Raw genomic sequence first — 15,390 nt, 5'->3', positions numbered from 1 at the left:
GGATGTGGGTGGCTGGCGAGGCTTTTGCAGAGCCCCAGCTGCTGGGTGGACAGCAGGGCTGAAGTGCCTGAGATGACCACCTCCCCTGACATTTAGGCAGATGCATCAGTCCTTCCCTGTCTCCAGGGTTTTCCTGGACTAAAGGCCTTTTCCCAGGTCTGGGAGTCTCTGAAGGGTCTGGAAAATCAGGCTGGGATTGACCTCTTCTCTCTCTTTTTTGGGGGCTTAAAAACTTCAACTCAGGGGGCCAGGTGCGGTGGCTCACGTCTGTAATCTCAGCAGTTTGGGAGGCCGAGGCAGGTGGATCACTTGAGGTCAGGAGTTCAAAGCCAGACTGGCCAACATGATGAAACCTCATCTCTACTAAAAATACAAAAATTAGCTGGGCATGCTATAATCCCAGCTACTTGGGAAGCTGAGGCAGGAAAATCGCTTGAACCTGGCCGCGGAGGTTGCTGTGAACCGAGATCGTGTCACTGCACTCCAGCCCGGGCAACAGAGCAAGACTCTGTTTCAAAAAACAAAAACAAAACCAACAACAACAACAACAACAAACACTTTAACTCACACAGGTTCAACTCTTGGCCATGCCACTCGCCCACTCTATGACTCTGCCCTCTGTTACTTTGGTTTCTTTCTCTACAAAAGGGAATGATGATTTCTACCTTGCAGTTTAAGGGTTAAGTACTTTATATGGGAATAATAAAAAACAGCAACAACAAACAAACAAGCCGCAGGCTGAACACTTTATGGGCTCTGCTTTCTTCTTTAATCTTCAACAACCTTAGGAAGCCGGCTCTCTGAGCCCCTGTTTTTACAGATGAAGAGACTGAGTGTTGGGGCGGTAAAGTAACTTGTTCAAGGTCACACAGTGAAGGGATTGGCAGAACCAGGCCTCAAACTCAGGTATGTCTGCCTCCAAAGCCTTCATTCTTAGCTATTTCACCACTGGCTACTACCTATCATATAGCAGGCTTGGTCACTCCATCCCCAGCCCTCGCCCCATTCTACCAGCGCCACCATCTCCCACACCTGTCTCAGAGTCAGGAGTCCTAGGCTGTGCCACTAGGTTGCTGGATGATCTTGAGCAAGGCCTTGAACCTATCTGAGCTCTGTCTGTCAAATCCTTGCTCAGCTTAATTGTGGGAATCATTCATTCACTCATTCATTCAGCCACATGTATGGAGGGGAAAGTAGCTTTGGACCAGGGATTACTGTGTCTAGACCAGAGAAAATCTGAGCTTCCTGCAAGGCAAACCCAAAGGTTTACATCTAGACTTTCCTTCTCTCCTTGTCAAGGATCCTGATCTCTGAGCCTCAGAACTGCCTCCCCGTTCCCGGACTCATTTAAGCACACAGGAAGCTCCGGAGTTTTCTTTCCCCACCCACATTGCTGACCAAGACTTCCTGGAAAGCTAATTGGCCTTAACAAAAGCCAGATACTGTCCTGGGGCACCACTCCACTTTCATGCCCTACAATCACCCTCCACTTCAACACCTCAACTGCTGACAAGGCTCTGAGCAAACCAGCTACTTTCAGATGTCCAAGTCTTTGATTAGATTACGTCCTCTTTCCTACCAGCCAGATGAACTCCTACACGTATGTCAAAACCCAGTTCAGGTGTTTTCTCCTCCATGAAGCCAGACAAAATACACTACTTAATGATTGCCTACTCAGTGCCTGGTGCTGACTCATGAAGCTTTTTATGCACCAGGGTGCCTCTGCCACTCTGGGGATCCTCAAAGTGGCAGAGGCTGGATCTCACTCACCTTTTCTCCCCAGCATCACACATGGGCCCCACAAGGGGCTCAGGAATTGAATGGATGAATAAAAGTCCTTCTCAGCTCCTTATACGCCTATGGCACAGATCTTTAGCCAGATTTACCAGCATTTACTCAGAGAGTTTGAGAAAATAGTTTCATTCATTCATTCATTCCCTTAATAAACGGTTTGCAAGCAATGTCTATGCTAGGCACTGGGGATTTCATGGCGAGCCAAACAAACATGGTCTAATAGGAAAGACACACATTAATTGCACAATCAAACAAACACATGCACAATTAAAGTGTTATGAAGGAGATGCTGGGACTTCAGGGGGGATGTGACAGCAGATCTGTCCTAGCCTGGTGTGAGCAAGAAGGGTTTCTCTGAGAAAGTGGCACTGGAGCTGTAGTGTGAGTGTAAAGTCATCAGTGGAAGGAGCAGGAAAGAACAGTTCAGCGGGAGAAACAACTTAGGCAAAGGGGCAGTGGCAGGAGTGTGCATGGGGCATTGACTGACTTTCAGAAGAGCAACAGAAGGGCAATGAGGCTGAAACTCAGAGTGTGGCAGGAGATGAGGCTGGAGGAGGAGCCAGATCTTTGTAGTCAATGGATAGAATTTGGGCTAGACCCCAAGTGCATAGGGAGCTGCTGAAGAATTTTAAGCAGAGTGGAGTGGCTAGAGTATGTGTGTGAGATGATCAGATTTGCAAAGTCGTTCCTAAATCCCACATGCATCTAGCTACAGCATGGGCTGGGATTGCCTGCTGGGCTCTCTCTAAGTTGCAAAAGGGAGGGGAAGGAGAGGAGGGCATGGGGTGGAGTGGGAGTGGGGCTGTGGATCCCCTTATCAGTCCTTGGTCAGCGAGCAAAAGAGGCACATGAAACGTGGATTTAAAAGGGCAGGTGAACAAGGGTTTCTTGTATCTACCAGTGGGTGTCCCCAGGGTCCTGGGATCTGGAGTTGGAGTGGGGCCCCAGTTTACCTTGCCCACATACAGGGGCTCCGTGCCCGTGTACTCCTCCACCACGAAGAACTGGTTCCACACCCAGCCGCGTTTGACGCGGCCAGCTCCCAGCGTGCCGTCCTGCCGAGCTCCGGGCGCCGACGGCGAGGGCGTGCCCGCTGCCCACAGGTGCCCCAGCAGCGTCGGCGGCGGCGGCAGCAGCAGCAGCAGCAGCAGCAGCAGTAGCGCGGGGGACAGCGCGACTCCCGCCCGGAGCCCCCTACCTTCGGGCCTCGGCCTCATGCTTGGCCTGCGCGGGGCCGGGGCCCAGAAGCATGGACGGGAGGCACCAGGGCGCCGCTGCTTGGTCGCACAACGATGCGGCGCCGTGTCACATGGTGGCCTCAGCGCGGCCGCCGGGATGTCGCCCCCGACGGGGCACCCGGACGGGCCCGCGGCCCTGAACGCCGCCCAGCCGCGGGGGTACCCGGCTGGAGGGGGAGGGGGCGCGGCCGCATCCGGGGCATGGACAGCCCCCGGGGTGCCCGCCCGCGCCCCCCTCGCCGCGTGGCGTGCGGATCACCAGGCAGCACCTGGACAGCTCCAGAGTCGGGGAAGCACCATGGTTCCTGCGCAGAGAGGATGCAGGATGGGGCTGGCAGATCCTGCCAGGACTAGGGGTCTTCCCCTTCCATCAGGAGCCTGCAAGGGAAACAAGAAAACATTAGAGGGGCTTCTGTGTAGGGGGAGGGCAAGTCGAGTCTCTTTCCTCTTGTAGATACTAATTAAACACCTACTGTGTGCCTGGTACTGTGCAGGGTGGGACAGGCATCATAGCAACTCACAGTGGTCCCCTCTTCTTGGAGCCCGTAGTCTAGTAGGCGCCCTCTCCCGCACACCGCAGCCTCTCCCTTCACCTGGCATCATATGCCCCTGCTCTCCCAATCTCCTGCGCCTTTCTCACAGCCCCTGCCCAGCTCAGCCCTCATGCCCACACAAGCAGATACCCTAGTAGGCGGCGCCCCTGACCTGGCTGACAATCTCTCCAGCCCTGCCCAGCCCCCAGAAATCCCCCACCCCAGGTGCTTCTAGAAGGCATCTTCAAGAGCCCCCAAGACCCAGGCCTCCTCGGTGCACAGAAGTCCAGCACCCAGCCCACCACCAAATATGCCTGCCTTCCTATCCATCGCAGCACAGACAGGTCATTCCATCTGAAACAGGCACCAAGGGAAGGCCCTCTGATGTGCTCCTACCCCCACACCAGCCTCTAGGGATAGAGCACCTGAATCCCAGAGGGCCTGGCTTGGAGACACCCCCAGTGACTGCGGGCAGGGTCACAACCCCTCTGAGCTTGCCTCTGGTGCCTCCACATTCCCCCAGAAAACATTTCTTTCCCAGAGTCCGAGAGACACCTTTCCTCCCCACTCCTGGACCAGCCTGCCATCCCCAAGCCATCCATCTCTCTTCCCCTCTCTCTATCAGATCCTGCTTTCAGCAGGAAAGGATCTGAGGGACTAACGCCTACTCAAGCCACAAGATGAATAATGGCTTAATGTGGGTGTTTACAGGGGACAGCGATGCTGCTTAATGGAGGAATTTCAGGCACAGAGAGGAGTGCGTGGAGGTGAGGGGCTAAATCCCCACTTCTCCTTCTCCTGAGCCCAGTTCAGCTCAGTTCAACAGCTCAGTTTCACCAAGCTTCAACTTTGTGCTAGGTTTGGCCAGTTGCCAGGGGCAAGGTAAATAAGCTCACAGTTTAGTGGGGTGGAAGGTGAAACCCTTCTTATAACAACCTAAATGCTAGGTGGCATATGATCAGGGCTATAAAAGTGTCTGTGTGTGGACAACCTGAGACCTGTGGAGCTCAGGGAAGGGACTGAGCGCGGGTGTTTGGAAAGGGAAGGTAGGCGGGAGACAACCAGGGTTACTTCTTGGAGGAGGCAGCATCTGAGCAGATGGGAAGAAAGGGATGGGCATTTCAGGCAGAGGAGTGTGCATGGTGGCTGAGTGGTCTGGCCAGTTAGGGGAGTTAGATTGTGAACAGGGGTGTGTGTTTGGGCAGATGGTGTGTGTGGGTCGGGGTGGGGGGCTGACCCGGCCCTAGCCAGATCTTCCTGAGAACAAAGGAAGTGGCCTGACTCTAGGGAGGAAGAAATGCAGACCGCCTTCTTCAACCCAGCATCACAGTTGGCAATGCCCATCCCTTTAACTCACGGGAATCACAACTCTGAAAGTTGTCTTATGCCTATTTTGCAGATGCCTAATTCCCCAGTGCTTTTTTTTCTAGAATCTGCTCCAGAAAATCTTTATGGAAGGAGTTTCAGGGTGGGGAGTCATCGCTGGAAGGTGAGGGTGATGGTGAGGGGGTTAAGCTGTAGTTCTGGGCAATGAGAGTGAGAAAATGTCCACATTCCATAGGAAGGGATGGAGGGAGGGGTCTGGAACACGCTGTTCCCTCTTTCCCTATAGGTCCAAGCCTGAACTCATGGGGTCAGGAGGACCCATGATCCTGCTGTGAACATACCCTGCCTGGGTATAGAACGATTTCTATGGGCCTGGGCACGAGGCTCCCCAACTCTGGCAGCCCTGCTCTGCAAGTCCTGCTCTGTGCTGCTGCCTCCAGGGATCCGGCTTTGATTCCCTGCATTATGACCTGGGCTGGTTGTAATGAGGCTGGAGTTACGGGTGAGGAGGAGGTGCCACTCCAAAGCCTTCATTTCCTGGAGCGTATGGCTTCCCTGTGTGCACCATGGGAACTGTTCCCTCAACTCCAACAAGCAGCTCCAGGGCCCATCACAGCCCTGCAGGGATACAGAGGAGGGGAGAGGCTGAAGGGAGAGAGAATTTGGAGGGAGGCTGCTGTCACTTCTGGAGAGGGCTGTGGAGGTCGATGGAGTGGCATGTCAAGGGGAGATCTGTCAGTGTTTGCAGGCACCAAGCTGTTGCTCTCCTTCCCTCCTTTCCTTTATTTCTTTGTTTCTAACACCTTTTACAAGGATGGGGGGCACTGAGATCCATTCATTCAGTCACCAAACATGAGGGTCTGCTACAAGCAGGGAGACAGAACAGCGTTTTATCCTTTCACTCATTCATTTATTGAACATACGTTAACAATCGCTTTCTGTTTAAGACAGCAAGATGCAATCAGTTATTCAGCGATCTATCAGCAAAGAGATGCATTTCTTCTGGTTATTCCTTCACTCTTTCCACAAATGTTTACCAGCACCTCTCTTATGCTAGTCCATGTGCTGGGCACTGGGGACATAGCAATAAAAAAATGAAGTACTGGCCGAGTGAGGTGGCTTGCGCCTGTAATTCCAGCATTTTGGGAGGCCGAGGCAGGTGGATCACTTTAGGTCAGGAGTTCGAGACCAGCCAGGTCAACATGGTGAAACCCCATCTCTACTAAAAATACAAAAATTAGCCAGGCGTGGTCGTGGGTGCCTGTAATCCCAGCTACTCGGGAGGCTCAGACAGGAAAATCGCTTGAACCTGGGAGATGGAGGTTGTAGTGAGCAAAGACCATGCCACTGCCCTCCAGCCTGGGTGACAAAGTGAAACTCCATCTCCCCCCACCAAAAAAAAAAAAAAAGTTGAAATCCTGGCCCTCGTGGAACTGACCTTCTGGTGGGGGACACAGATAATAGAGGAATTAATCTACAATATAATTTCAGGGAGTGGTAAACATTGAGAAGAAAAGTAAAGAAGGAGGAAGTGGAGAGAGAATGATGGAAGGAATGGAGTGAGTGCGTTGTTAAAGATACGGTATCAGGGAGGGAGGGCCTCTCAGAGGAGGTGGCATTGGGCCGAGTCTGGAAGGATGAAAAGGGGCTGTGCACAAAATAGTTCCACACAGAGGGAACAGCATGTGCAAAGGTCCAGAGGTTGGAATGAGCTGAGATGGCATTTGCAGCTAAAGTGTAGGATGTATCTGGACATGTGGAATTTGGGGTGTTGGGGAGGAGAAGGCACTCTTGTTGTAGAAGGGCTGTCCAAGGCAAAGGCCTGGAGTCAGATCCCTACTTTATGTATTTTAAAATTTTTATTTATTTATTTTTGAGACGGAATTTCTTTCTGTCACCCAGGCTGGAGTGCAGTGGCATGATTTCGGCTCACTGCGACCTCCGCCTCCCTGGCTCAAGCAGTTCTCTTGCCTCAGCCTCTGAAGTAGCTGGGATTACAAGTGCATGCCACCACACCTGGCTAATTTTTAAATTTTTGGTAGAGATGGGATTTCGCAGGCTGTTCTTGAACTCCTGACCTCAGGTGATCCACCCACCTCGGCCTCCCAAAGTGCTGGGATTACAGGTGTGAGCCACCAGGCCCGGCCAAGATCCCCACTTTACAGAGGGGGAAAGTAGAGCCCAAGAGGACTATACCAAGCATACATCATGACAAAGCAGTGCCTCAAACGTGGGACTTGGACTCCCCAGGCATAAGGCATTTCTGGGGAATGGGAAAAAATACACTTCTAGGTGAATGCAACCCAGTGTCGGAGTCACAACTGGCAGGGCAAGCCTGCTCCCCGCTTGTGAGGGCACAATCTGTACTATTGTTTGAGGGTGGAGCCCTGGCCCTCCCATCCTCACCTCTCCCTCCCCCTTCTGGCCCTTCATACCTCAGCCTACAGATCCTCCCTCAGGCATCTTGGCTAGATGCCCTGGCAGCCTGCCAAATCTTCACTGCTCTGCACAGCCCTGCTAGCCACAGACATGTCGGCCTCTTCCCTCCCTTCCTTCCTTCTTCCTTTTCCTGCTCCAGCTGCTTTTCCTGAATGGATGGTGACTACAGGACCCTGTCCTGGCATTCAAAATCGGTCCAGGGAGGCAGCTGTAGAGTCCTGCAGCTGCATTCAGCTCTCCTGGGACCGCCTCCCATGAGACCTGGGGCATGCTGGTGGCCTTCCCTGGTCCTCAGGTCTCAGCCTACTGCACAGAGCTGTTTAATCCCAAATGGGATTAAAAACTGAGCCCAGGCCTGGCTCAATTAATGTTGGCTCTGCCCTGTCCACACTTCAGCCTCACCTCCTATAATCTGTCTGTCTGCCCATGGGTCTTCGTATATGCCTATGGTTTCTGTGTGCATGCGAACATGTGTCTGCAGTCACATATGTGACTGAGTGTGCATGACGATCTGATGTGCATTCCTTCATTTCACAAATATTTATGAGTTTCCACTCTGTGTTGTTCTAGGCACAGCAAAAAGAAACAGGTAGAGTCCTTGCCAGGTGGGGGCACAGCCAATAAACAAATAACGTGTCAGACAATGGGAAGTGCAGTGGAGAAAGCAAAGTGGAATAAGGGGCAGGAAGTTCTGGGGATGGTGGGATTTGCTGTTTATCCATCTATCGTCATTATTACAAATGCTCATTTATACAGGGTAGCCAGGGAAGGCCTTGTCATTAAGATGAGATTTAAACAGAGATCTGAAGTGAGGGACAGAGGGGTTGTGCACAAAGCTGGGAGAAGAGGGTTTCAAGCTGAGGCAACAGCAGGTGCAAAGACCCTGAGGTCAGCAGCATGTGTCTAGTGGGAAGGAGGAACATCAGGGGGTCTCGTGTTGCTGGAGTGGGGTGAGTGCAGGGGAAGGAGCAGCAGATGAGGTCAGAGAGTGTGGAGGTGGAGTCAGAGCCTACAGGCTCTCTTGGGTTTTTACTGTGAGTGAGATGAGACCCCTAAGAGGGTTTGAGCAGAAGAGTGACATGATCTGACTTATGTTTTAAAAGATCATTCCGGGCTGGGTGCAGTGGTTCATGCCTGTAATCTCAGCACTTTGGGAGGCTGAGGCAGGAAGATTCCTTGAGGCCAGGGGTTCAAGAGCAGCCTGGGCAACATATCAAGATCCTGTCTCTACAAAAAACTATTTTAAAAAATTAGCCAGGAATGGTGGCACGTGCCTGTAGTCCCAGCTACTTCGGAGACTGAAGCAGAAGGATTGTTTGAGCCCAGGGGTTCAAGGCTGTAGTGAGCTATGATCACACCATTAACACTCCAGTCTGGGCGACAGAGTGAGACCCTGTCTCTAAAAGAAAAAAGAAAAAAAACAAACAAACAAACAAAAGGCCAGGCACGGTGGCTCATACCTGTAATCCTAGCACTTTGGGAGGCTGAGGCAGCTGGATCATTTGAGCCCAGGAGTTCAAGACGAGCCTGGGGAACATGGCAAAACCCTGTCTCTACAAAAAAATGGAAAAATTAGCTGGGTGTGCTGGCATGTGCCTGTAGTCCCAGCTACTCGGGAGTCTGAGGTGGAAGGATCACCTGAGCTTGGGGAGGTCGAGGCTGCAATGAGACATGATCACACCAGCCTGGGTGACAGTGAGGCCTTGTCTCAAGAAAAAAAAAAAAAGTCATGCTGGCTGGCTACTGTGTTAAGATAGGTAGAAGCTGGGGTTGGGAGGAGCCTATGGGAATATTTCAATAATCCAGCAGAGGACTAGTCAGGGGCTTTGATCAAGGGGGAGCAGTGGAGACGCTGAAAAGTGAGGCTGGGCCACAGAATATGTTGATGGACCAGAAATGGGGTTCAAGGGAAGACAGCAACTGAGTGTGACCATGCCCTCAGCCCGGGCAGCGGCAATCATGGCGTTTCCTTTCATTCAGAGCTGAAGACAGCAGGAAGAGCAGATTTGGGGGGTGATCAGGAACTGACCTTGATGTGTTACAATCAGTTTTTGGACAGGTTACACCCCAAATGCCTGTTAGGCATAAAGCAGAGATGCGGAGCAGGCTCCTGTGCCTGTGGCCAGGAGTTCAGGGGTGAGGTCCTGCTGCAGGTAGCAATTTGAGAATTTAAGTGGCATGTAAAGCTGAGACTGGGTGAGAGCACCAGGGAGTGACTGTTGATGGAGAAGAGATCTGGGGACTAAATGCTGGGGGACCACAGCTAGAGTGATCCAGGAGATGAGGAGGAAACAGCAAGAGACTGACAGAGGGAAGGGGAGGAAAAGGGAGACATCCTGCGAGCCAACAGAAGAAAGTGCTGGAGGGAGGGAGTGGTGAACTGTGCCGAATGCGGCCATTGCGGGGTGAGCGTCTGTCCAACTTTGCCTGGGACAGCTCCATGGCATAACTGTTAATAATGTTCCCCCAGTCTGGATGATAAATCATGTGATCCTACTGATAGGTCAGATGTGGACTTTGACTTGACCACTGGAGTTAGTAGGGGGGAGGTCACTAGTGACCTTGCTGGCAGCGATTTGGTGGAGTAGTGGGCGCACACGCATGACTGGAACAGGTTCAAGAGAACTGGGAGGAGGGAAGGTGGGGACATGTGTGGGTGGGCGACGGCCCCTCTTGGGATTTGTGAAGGTTCATTTGCCTGCCCCTGCCCCCCAACCTCATCCCAGTAGAGATGGCTCAAGACCAAGGCTCAGGACACAAATCAGCATCCACACAATGCCACCAGGGCAGCTTCAGCTGTGTGGGGAGGGCCAGAAGAGCCCTCTTCTCCCTGCACCCCCTCCTCTACTCTTCCCATCTCTCCTGCCACAGAGCCCAGCCAGACTCATCCCCATGTGCCCAGACTGTGACGGAGCCACCACCATTTGCCTGGGAGCCCTGTGGGCCCTAAGCCCCCTAGCAGGACAGGTGAGTCTCTGTCCTTGCCCAGGCTCCCGTGACCTGGCAGGTCCTTGCTGCTTCTGCATAGGGCTGGGTTTCTCTAGTGGGTATGGAAAGAGGAGAGCAGCTCCAACCCTGGGTGTACCCCCTGCCTCCCAGCTCCCCAGCAGCCTCAGGAAGAGTCCCACAGCTCCAGTCTCTGGCGGTCACCGAGCACCTGCTGTGCTCTGGGTCCTGTTGAGGGTCTGTCACTCTGTGGGACACACAGAGGAGGCAGGCACGATGTGAGAAATATTAACAACTTGAGGCAGCACAGACACCAACAACACTGACTGCAGGGTCCCAGGGGCCAAGGAGAGGGGAGGTCCAGGAGATCCCTGTGGTAGGGGCTAGGGTGACAGCGCTGGGTGGTCTTCAGGGGGTTTGGGACAGCGGCTATTTACCAATAGCGATGAAGCATTTTCATACACATTACAGCCACACTACGTGTACTTGACTCTTCTCAGCCCTGTAAATAGGCCAGATGTGGTCCCTGCTCTCAAGGCAGTCACAGCCTAGGGTAGAGACATCCATTCCTTAATTCATTCATTCCACAAACTCTTACAGAACATTCCCTAATGAGCCAGACAGACCGTTAGGTACTCTTGGGATGATGGAAACCTAAAGACATAATTCTCCCAAAGAGCTCACCATCTAGAGGGTGGCAACAGCCATTCGGCATTTATAGTGCACCTCACGTGTACCATTTTCTCGATTATCCATTCAATGAACACTTACTGAACTACTAGGTACCAAGTTCTGTGCTGGGTCCCTGGCAAGTTTCACAAATAAGCCTTAACAGGTTTGTGGCCAAATTACCAGATTCTAATGAGAGAAATCCCTGGCAGTTGCTCATTTATCAGTGAACCAAAATCTAGTGAAGACTTACTATGTGCTACACCACCTGTAAGTGCTCTGCAAATTAAATGCACACGCTCGCAGATGAGCAGGAGAGACCAATGTTTTTTAAACTCAGACAAAAAATCCCACAACAAAAAATAAAACCTGGAAAATGGAAAGTATAGGAAACTCATGCACAGATGTGAAGGCTCAGAGGAAGAGCTCCTATCTCCTCGGATAACCATGGAGGGCTGCCTGGAGGAGGGGGGCATTGGAGCTGATCCTTGAAAGGTGAGGAGGATTTGAACATAGGGAGATGAAGTAGGAAATTACTGGAAGAACAAGCATGAGCAAAGGAAACCTAGGACATGAATGGGATACAGTGAATAGTGTAGTCTGGCTGGGTTTTATGGCATATAAAAAGAGTGATGGTTGGTACCAAAGTTATTAAAAGAGAAAAGAACAAAAACGAAATGAGAAAAAAAAGAGTTATGGGAAATACAAAGGACATGGCTGGCTGCAAACAGCCAATTCGTCCCCCATCCTTCTTTCTTGTTTCAATTTCATTTCAATATTCGCCTTCAGCTTGGCCATGTGCTCAGCCCCTCCTCTGTTAATAGTGACTAGTCTAAACCAATAGGACCCAGACTCCTCTCCCTACCAGTAATTGATTTAGAAAGTATTATGTGACGCAATTCTGGTCAGTGAAATATAAAAATATATCTTCTGTGAGCTTCTGGGAAATTTTTATTATTCTTAAAAAAGAGATGCCTTAAGGAGGACCTTTTTGTTTTCTGCATGTGGAAATAGGTGATGGCTGGTGCAATAGCAGCCACTTTTGGTTGATGAAGGGAACAACACCAAGAGGCCAAAGAGGCCTACTAAGAAAAGACAGAACAATCTGTGTCCTTGAAGATGTTGTGGAACTACTGAATTAAGCCACTCTGGGTCTTGAATCCACTTCCAGCCTCCACTTCCTCCAGACTCTCTTTCTCTTTTCTCTGAACTCCCTCAGGCCTGTCTGGCTGGGTCTTCCTTTGGGGTTTGCTGTCAGCTGCAATGGCAAACTTCCGAAGGACAAAGACCACACCTACTCCTTCCATCCCTTTCCCCATTCCCACACACATACCTGGCAGAGCTAAGTACAGAACTGGGGCCTGGGAGGGACTCAGGGTAGGCTTGCTCCAGACAGACTTCAGAGGCTGGTTGGGCAATATGACCTTCCCTCTCACTGGGGAGTTGCCAGCTGTGGGCATCACTGCTGCTGCCTGCACTTCTGGAGTCTGGCTGGATGGCCAGCATGTCCTTTCTTGATTTCTCAATGCCCTGGCACCGTCACTGCCAAGGCTGTATGACTGCCAGCTTGGTGGCTCCAGCCTCTCCCTTGTCATCTGGTTTTCCCCTTGGGGACAGGGGAAGGTATTCTTATCCTACCTGTCATGGGATTTCTGTCCTCTCACTCTGCCAAGACCAAGAAGAGGGGCTGCACAGAGCGACCTCCAGACAGAACAAAGTAGAACAGATTTTGTGGAGCTGCCTGAGGCTTCTGCACCCCTGCCTCCTCCCCCAAATTCTTGATAATCCTTTTAACATTCAGGGGACCTAAGACCATGAGATCCAAAGTCAGACCAGAGTTTGAGTTCTAGTTCCGTTATTTTACTGTATGTGTGACCTTGGTAATTTGCTTCATTTCTCTGAGCCTTAGTTTTCTCATCTGAAAAATGGGGATAATAGTATTTACCTCCCAGGGCCAACATAACGAGTAAATGAGATGAGGCATGTGAAGGAATCTGTGGTGTTTGGCAATAAATGTTAGTGAATGTCATCAGAATGACTAGTGTTGTTATTATTATTTCTGGTCCCTGGACAAATACTACTGGACCCTATTATGCACAAAGTATCCTGGCCAGGCAAGGAGAGTTTAGAGATCTTCCATCCACTCAGCCAGTTATTTATTCACTCATGTATTTATTTAACAACTGTGCTAATCAGGCCTATCGTGCAGCCTGAGTCAAGAAGAGTGAAAAGTTGCACAGGGTATGGGAGTTGCTTCCTGTTCCAGCGCCAGGCTCAGGCTCGGGGAAAGGGTAGTTCAGGAAGAGGCAGCTCATTCATCTGTTCATTCCTTCACTCACTCACTCCCTCCCTCCTCCTGGCACACCTGGCTTGTGTGTGTCCTCTTTCCATGCCTGCCTGGCTTCCAGGGCTGCCAGTGGGAGCGGTGCCTGACAGTCTGGCTCCTGTCTGCCCCCACTGAGTCCCAAGGGCACTGTGCCTGCTGGATCCTGAGCCCAGAGCTCTCTGTGCTTGGCTGCCATCTTCTCCCTGGGGGAAAATTATTTCTACCAGCTCAGTGCTCTCCTTTTGGGCCGGAATAGCTCCCGGTGTAATGCAGGAGCTATTGAGGCATGGAGGGGTGCTGGGAAGAGCCACTTTGTCTCTGCTCACCTCTCATTGCCTCCTACCCCTAGGTATAAGGCACGATGGAGCCACAAATGGAGGCAACCAGTTAACTGCCTTAGCATGCCTGCAACTCACATGAGCATGTGTGTGGCCGAACACACGCATGCATGTGCATCACTGATATGTGCAGGGGCGGCATACACACGCACCACATCCCGGCACCAAGGACAGCTTCCTACACATACTAGGTGCTCAATAAGTGTGGAGCGAGAGACTAAATGGGGGTCTGCTCTTTGTGTGCTGAGCCCAAGGGCTGTTTCTGGCACCTGGGAGTGATGCACATGTAGTGTTGGGACGGAGGATGTTTGCATCTCTGAGTGTATTTGTGTGTTTGTGTCGGGGGTGGTGGAGTGGGGGCAGGATATGCTAAAGCTTCTGGGCTTGGTAGGAGAACATCACCCAGGAAGGCAAAGGTGGAAGGTCAGGGAAGAGGGGATGATCAGAGCTGGGGTCTTAGGCACCCCATATACAAGGTCACCTCATCTGCAAAGGCTGACCTGGGGCCCCCAGTCTTGCCCCCCGCCCCAGGCTATATGCCGAACATGCTGCCGCACATGTCTTCGTGAAGCCTAGCTCAGTCTGGATGGTTCTCCTGTTCCAAACCTTCCTTACTCCCTTTCCCCTTTAAGATAAACCCAGACTCAGGCCCAGCGTTCATTCATTACTGTTTAGAGTAACAAAATGTTTTTCATGCTCAATGACTCCACACACAGCCTTTTGAGGTGGATACTGTTATTTGCCTCCATTTTTCAGATAAGGAAACTGAGACACAAAGAGTTTATGTGATGGGCCCAAGGTCACACAACTGATATGTTGTGGAGTCTGGATTTGAACTCTGATCTGCCAGCTCCAAAGCCTGTACCTTTAGCCACTACCCACGTGGCCCACTCAATGCCCTGCCTGATTGGGACCTGCCTACTCTTCATCTTGCCACTGCCTCTTTTCTCCCTGGGCAGATGGAACCACCTGCTGTTCATGACATTCCTGCCTCTGGGCCTTTGCTCCTGCTGTCGCCTCTGCCAACAATGCCCTTCTCCCTTGCTGTCCCACATCCAGCTCTGACTCAATGTTCAGCGCCCAGCCCCACTGCCCTCTCCTCCATGCGGTCTCTCAGCCTCCTCCCCTGACCCTGGGGAGCTCACACTTATCTGAGCCTGTGTCTCAGAACCAGGTTCTTCTTTGTCCTGGCCTCAGCACTCTGCTCACTGGCTGTGGGTGCTTCATTCTTGCTCTCTGTCATTCAGCTCACACTTCAGTGCTGTGCTCAGAGTTTGCACTACTGAATGTGTGAGTGAATCCATGAAGGGATGTGTGGATGGATGGATGAATGGATGAACGGAAGGACACATGATGGGGTTGCCTGGTTACTGCTGCACCCCATCCCTCAGACTGCTCTTCTATGCTTGTTCCACTTACGGATTCATCAAATATTTATTGAGCACCTACTATGTGCCAGGCTAAGGATGCAGCAGTTAGAAAGTCAGACAAAGTCCCTGTCCCCATGGCCTTCCATTCTGTGTGTGTGTGTGTGTGCGCGCGTGTGTGCGCGCGTGTGTGTGTGTAGTGGGGGAGATACATTTATTAATCCAACAACCTCACAAATAAATGCACAATTACCAACGGTGCCAAGGTCTGCAAAGAGAAAGTACAAGGAACCCCCACATTTATAGGGGACACTACCTCATTAGGGATGGGTGTGGCAAGTTAGGGAACAGTTCCCTGAGAAGGGGTTTTTTAGCTGAAACCCAAAGGATGAGTGAGATGTACTGAGGCACAGG

At 51.6% G+C, this 15,390-nt stretch overlaps 1 protein-coding gene across 2 annotated transcripts in view; it reads right to left on the bottom strand.

The window, feature by feature from the left end:
- CDH22 (cadherin 22) overlaps positions 1-15,390 on the bottom strand; it is a 135,570-nt gene that overhangs the window by 74,844 nt on the left and 45,336 nt on the right. Inside the window, exon 2 of one of the 2 annotated variants that reach the window (XM_032142249.2) lies at positions 2,748-3,410. In XM_032142249.2, the coding sequence (XP_031998140.1) occupies positions 2,748-3,011 (264 nt within the window). In that variant the 5' untranslated portion in view covers positions 3,012-3,410. Of the gene's footprint in view, positions 1-2,747; positions 3,413-15,390 lie in introns of those variants that run through there. The other variant, XM_058432849.1, reaches the window with a different exon arrangement.

This window comes from Hylobates moloch, unplaced genomic scaffold, assembly GCF_009828535.3.
Source record: "Hylobates moloch isolate HMO894 unplaced genomic scaffold, HMol_V3 SCAFFOLD_21, whole genome shotgun sequence".
NCBI classification, from domain to species: domain Eukaryota; kingdom Metazoa; phylum Chordata; class Mammalia; order Primates; family Hylobatidae; genus Hylobates; species Hylobates moloch.
This window is presented reverse-complemented; position numbering and strand designations above follow the sequence as displayed.